The 6,000-nt window shown below is 39.4% G+C and overlaps 1 protein-coding gene across 4 annotated transcripts in view; it reads left to right on the top strand.

Annotated features, from left to right (window-relative positions):
• The window catches only part of SLTM (SAFB like transcription modulator), a 30,370-nt gene extending 27,237 nt beyond the window's left edge, over positions 1–3,133 (top strand). For 3 of the 4 annotated variants that reach the window (XM_090029296.1, XM_090029299.1, XM_090029300.1), the window contains 4 exons: positions 9–323; positions 772–925; positions 1,834–1,991; positions 2,433–3,133. In XM_090029296.1, the coding sequence (XP_089885422.1) occupies positions 9–323; positions 772–925; positions 1,834–1,991; positions 2,433–2,541 (736 nt within the window). In that variant the 3' untranslated portion in view covers positions 2,542–3,133. The remainder of the gene's footprint in view (positions 1–8; positions 324–771; positions 926–1,833; positions 1,992–2,432) is intronic. The other variant, XM_090029298.1, reaches the window with a different exon arrangement.
• The last annotated feature ends 2,867 nt before the right edge of the window (positions 3,134–6,000 follow it).

Raw genomic sequence — 6,000 nt, forward strand, 5'->3', positions numbered from 1 at the left:
TCCTACAGGCGTGAACGCTTTGTAAATCAAGGTGAAGGAAAAAAGACGCGTCCAACAGCACGAAGAGAGGAGCCTGGTTTTGAGAGGTATCCTAAAAATTTTAGTGAGTCCAGAAGAAATGAACCACCACAGCCCCGAAGTGAACTTCGAGATACAGACAGGCGAGAAGTACGAGGAGATAGAGATGAAAGAAGGACAGTAATAATTCACGATAGGCCTGAAATACCCCATGGCCGGCATCCAAGAGAGACTGGTTCAAATCCACCTAGACAAACTAGTTGGAAAAGTGAGGGAGGCTTAAGCACAGACAAACGGGATTCCAGGTAAGTCTTCTAGATAGTAAACCAGAGCTGTATATTTAATGATTCCAGCAAAACCAGTGTATAGCACTAACTTTAAAACTTGCCTTAAACTAGAAAATGGCAAAGTTCAATTCCAGTAAGTTTTTTGGAAGAACTTGTTTACTGTTAACTAGTCTATATTGCTTATTATTCCCTGTGATCAATTTGGACCAAGTAGCATGTAGTAAGCAATATTTATGTGGAAAAGTAGGTTGAAAACAAACTTTTGCATGTACTTTTGAGCAGACAAGTTTCATAACTTAATGAAGCAGGAGCAAGTGTTCCAATTCAACTTGGTCCTTTAAAGTGCTTCTTAAAAAATTATTTATATATTAGTAGGAAACCAAAATATGAAAACTGAGAGGAATTTTTGCCTACTACTAGCTACAAGTCTAAAACAATTGAAGATTTTAAGCATAATTCTTTATAGGGGCGACAGACCAGAGAGATCTGGAAGGGATGTGTCCGGACATGTGAGAAGTGCACCTCCTGGTAGCCGTAGCAGTGCTTCTGGTTATGGAAGTAGGGAGGGAGAACGAGGAGTAATGGGAGAAAGAGGTGGTGGAGGGCAAGTAAGTATATATGTGCGTAACTTAATTTTTATACATTTTTTTTTAATAATATTATAAAAGTATATTTTTAAGAATGTCTAATTATACCACTTAAATTCTTTTGGTGAATGAGCTGACCATATGGCCATGTTAACTGTTGAATTGCATGACACTGTATAATACAAAAAGAAACAATTACTCCTCTATTTTAATGTCCTGAAACTACCCATGTCTTTCCTTGGATCTAACATACTTGGAGTAACTTCAAAATGATAGATGTAGCCCCCTGAATAGAATCTGCCTTGGTTGCATAGCTTGTGTTTGTAACCGGTCCTGACTTCAGATTCTTTTACACGTGGAAAGTGCTGACCTTATTGTGGTTGACACTGCTAACTTTGTATTAACAAAACTGTCACTGCAGTTTGTAGAAAAGACCACTACTTGGTCTGCAGAAGAAAGCCTTATATAATAGGCAGGGATAAAAGATGCAATAGGAATGGTTTTCAAAGTGGTGGTGGTCCCATTTTACAAACAGGAGAAATAGGTATGGTGTGAATTTTTTTTTGCCCAGGGTTACTAGCAGGACAGTGGCAGAGCTGGGAAATTAGGAATCCACAAACTTGGGTTCTGTCTCTCTAGAACCCTGCTGCCTCCCACGTTTTGTACCTGAGTTTGCAACACCTTAAGACACACATCTCATGGAAAAACCAATGTCTAGAAATAGTATTTCAGCAAGAGAATTCTTGCAGCACAAGTTCAGATACCATTAAGCTTAATAATATATAAGCCAACTTGACCTTTCAGCCCTTTCTGCTGCCTTATGGAGTATAAGTTGTTTAATGCAGCACTTGTATGGAATCGGGAAGGGATTTCTTTCAACCCACTCATTACAATTTGCTTTTGCTAATGTGATCAGATGAAAAATGTCTGTATATTCATAGCATTATAATGAAGACAGGCATGTTGTTGAACGCCATAGTCGGGAAGCTGGACCAAGAAAAGAGTGGCATGGACCTAGTTCTCAAGGAAGTGGCTATCATGATGCAAGGCGAATGGGAGATGGACGTGGAGGTGGCGGCATGATATCTCCACATGCAAGGTACAGAAACCCCTCTTCCCAGTTCACTACTAAGCTCTTGGAGCTCTGCATTGCAAATGTAATCCTTCTGCATGAAAATTGGTCACTGTCACTTATCAATTTGAAGGGATTGCTTTTGCACTACAGATTGCATCTTGAACTTAATTTGAGCTGGCATTATAATAAAATTAGATCTGTTACATTACAGTATAATATTAATACTTGAAAACCATTACTGAACAGGAGCAATGTTTGGCCTCATTGCTATATTGTCCTGCAATATGTTTAACATTGTCAGGAAACTTTCATGTTTTATCCAGCCTCTTCTGAAGTTCCCCAGTCAATAATTGTGTTACATGAGCAGTAGCGCTCTAAGTACACACCAAAGATAAGTAACTGTTGAAATTGTTCCCACTTGCCTTCATCCTTTAACATTTTGTTTTAAAACTTTTTTGTTTCTAGTAACTCGTCACCAATTAATAGAGTTGTACAGATTACGGGCAATTCTATGCAGAGGGGAAGTGGCTCAGGATTTAAACCGTTTAAGGGTGGACCTCCACGAAGATTCTAAGATCCACAGCTGCTTTGTTTCAAGATAACTTATTGAAATCTCTTGTAAACTCTACCTGATTAGATGCAACAAGCAAGAAATCTTGACTGGAAATCCTGATTTATTATTATTATTATTATTTTTTTTTTTTTTTAATTTTAACATGAATTACCTTCTCCATTTTGGAGGCATTTTAATAGTTGCGTTGTACTTTTGGATAGTTTTTTGTGATCTTTGATAAGCATTTTCCCTGCAGCACTAAAGCTGTGCAAGACAATTGGAACCAAAATATTTGTTAACCCTGTAAAGAAAAAAGAAAAATAAGAAAAAATGATAAAGGAATAGTTTTCAGCTATGTGCTAACAGTTTAATTTACCGGCATTAGCTCTGTGGTGTCACGCTCTGAAGTTAGCTACTCTCACAATATACACTTAAACCTCCATTTGAAAGTTGTTTTGGGCTATAATCTCTCTGCTTTCTGATTCTTAGAGAAACGTTTGTTGCATTTCTGGGTATTATGTAACCTATTTTTGCAGAAGGTACTGTTACATTGAGTGCATCTATGTGTATTCTTGCAAATGTATTCTTTTGAAATAAACCTTCATATTCTGTATAGCTTGTAGTAACTCTTTCAAACCAAGTCTGTGAGGAGAGAGGAGAAAACTGACATGCTTTAATACAGCAAAATAGATGCTTGTTGACATACAAGAAACACCATAGTCCACAGTATGGTTTTGACAGCTGAAAGGTGCCGAGCCCAGTTTTTGTTATCCAAAAAGGATGCAACTGATGCATCTTGTAGGGGTGAAATTTTTAGTTGTACTGGCACAGGAGGCAATCTTATGATGTCATATTGAATTAATATAGTTACTTTATTTTAATTAAATAATATTGTTTAAAAAAGGATCTTATTTGACAGCGCTCCTTGACAGCTCACTTTCATCTTAGGAGGACTTGCAGGGCTGTTAAAAATAAGTGGTGTTAAAAATAAGTGGTGGCTTTTTTTCTTGGATTGATCTCTGCAGACTTAATGTGTGTGAGAGAGAAGCACTGAAGGTCTGCAAATGAATGAATACCTAATCTTAAACCACAGCAGTACACTTAAGTTTAAGCATTCCCCTTCCCCCAAAATAAACATTTAAACTCCCAACTCAAAAGTTGGGGGCAGGGAGAGAGAACAATAAGATGACTAAGTGGAAAGAAGCTGAATTCTGTGTGAATAGCAAGTGAAGTTTCCCTCTGCAAATGCACAGGTGATTTTGAGATTGCTAATAGCTATACTTTTTCCTGTCCACTATGGAATTTATTGCAGTTGACTGCTGCTTCACTGCATGCTCTCCTTTAGTATTTGACATAAAAAATAAGTCTTTCTTATGAACTGATCTGAATTTTCAGATTAGGGTAAGCCTAGTTGTAGAGAGAGAGACTTGTTTTAAAAGGTTACCCTAAAATCTGATGGTATAAGAGTATTTGAAGGCCTTGAGGACTATTTTTAGGTAGACTACTTTATTAAGGACTTGGCTGGATTTTAGGTCGCACTGGCTGTGTCCATACACGCTTTACTGAGAAGTAGACTAACTGGCTTCAGAGCAAAGCATCACCATATATACATGTGATGGTCTCAGGTGACAGTGAACTAACTGTGCTGTAAGATAGTATGGGGGACAGTAGTTTGTGTAGTAGAAACTAGAAGTAGTTTCTGGAGCAGTTTGAGCACAAGTAGCTTATTGCTTCAAATTAATTGCATGTGCAGATGTACCCACTCTACTATTGATAGAGTAACTTCAAGGTACCTTTTCTGCTTTTGCCTCCATAAGTCATGTTGGGTGTTCAGATAACCTGAAACTAAATGCAAGGAAAGAGAGCTTTGGATTGCCTGGAATGGAAAACATGAAGTAAACCTGATTCCTAATAAGTTCTTTTACTAGCCGGTCTTGCTATGGCTGTGAATTTTGAGTGCACAGGCTCTGAGGAAGTCTCTCAGGTTCTTTGGGGTTGTTTGTTTGGGTTTTTTTGTTCTATGAAGAACAAACTTTTGAAAATTCAGTTTTTGTCTGATGAGAGAACTGTTCTGAAAGCTACTGGAGATTCCTTCAAGTTACTCCGGATGTGTTCTCTATATCAGTTATCCTAGCAGCTGACAATGAGCAGGAAAATACTACCTTGGTCCACTGGTGGAGATTATTGTACTCCTAAGGAAAGCAAAGATCTATCTTGAGGGAAGGTGTTTAATACAGCTTTCCAATAAGAAATTAGCCAGACTGCTAACAGTAACTATTATTAGCCAGTAATGCATATGCTAATAATATGATCTAAAAAATGCTGTGGTGGCAAAAGCCAATACTACAGCACCTCTCACTTTTTGACTCTTGTCTACCCAGGTTGAGGAATAAATTGTACTGGTAACTTTTTTTTAATGTCTATATGTGGTTAATTGGTCTGCCTTCATTTTGTGGATTATAAATCCACTGATCTGTAGAGCATACTTATGATAGGACAGTAGAGGAAAGACTGAGTGGGTAAAATGGGTCAGTTCCGACTTTTTTGAGCTGGATGGGGTTCTCCTAGGACTTGGTTTACATAAGCGTGCTTTCTCCGTTGCTGCCACATAGCTCTTGATCTCTTGCTGAATTCTCCACCAGCACCATTAAACAGTTCCTGAGTCTTTGGGGAGAAGATTTGAGCTTCAGGCAACTTGCTAATCTCAGTAAGAGTTGATGGTGATTTAGAGAGGATTTTGATACGTGTTGGGCTATTAGACTACACTAACAATCCAGCCACTGTCCAGACCGATGTAACTGATTAATTTCCAGAGATTTCCCTGCTCATCCCTCCTGCTTCTGCAACAATTAAGTATGCTGCAACTCTATTCACAGGTCCTGCTCTGTCCTTTATCAGCATTAAATTACCACGTGGGGTACAGCAGGCTATACTGTCTCATATTCTAGGTTAGCTTCAAAGTGGTTGTCAGCTGGTGTGCAGATGTGTGCTAAGACATGGAATGGCTGTCTCTGGAATAGCTTTTAAGATGGGAGGCCATGGACAAAATTATCAGATGCTTTGCCGGTATAGGTAGCCTGTATACTAGACTTGCAAAGCTCTGCTGGTGTAGATGCAATAGTGCAGCAGTACCCCTCTTTGGTTCCAGTTCCACCCAAACTTTAAAGCCAGCTGCCTGGGAGGGGCAGCCATATTTCTAGTCAGGCATTGCTGGGAGAGTATTACATTAATAGGAATCGTGGAGCCATGAAATCAGTCTCCATTCCCCAGGTGTTAATAACCTCTGTCCTAGAGATTGGCAACCACTTGGCACGCATTCTTGAGACCATTTTATGTGGCAAGCCACAGCTGGCCCAAGCTCCAGGCGGCTGCCACCAGAGCCCAGGCTGTTCCCAGGAGGCTGCAAACCCTGCTGCAAGCAGCCTGAGCTCCAGTGGCAGGCAGCTGGGAAGCTGCAAGCTACTGCACCAAGATCTGTGG

The sequence above is a fragment of the Crocodylus siamensis genome, chromosome 15 (genome assembly GCF_052110815.1).
Source record: "Crocodylus siamensis isolate JL-2025a chromosome 15, ASM5211081v1, whole genome shotgun sequence".
Classification (NCBI taxonomy): Eukaryota; Metazoa; Chordata; order Crocodylia; family Crocodylidae; genus Crocodylus; species Crocodylus siamensis.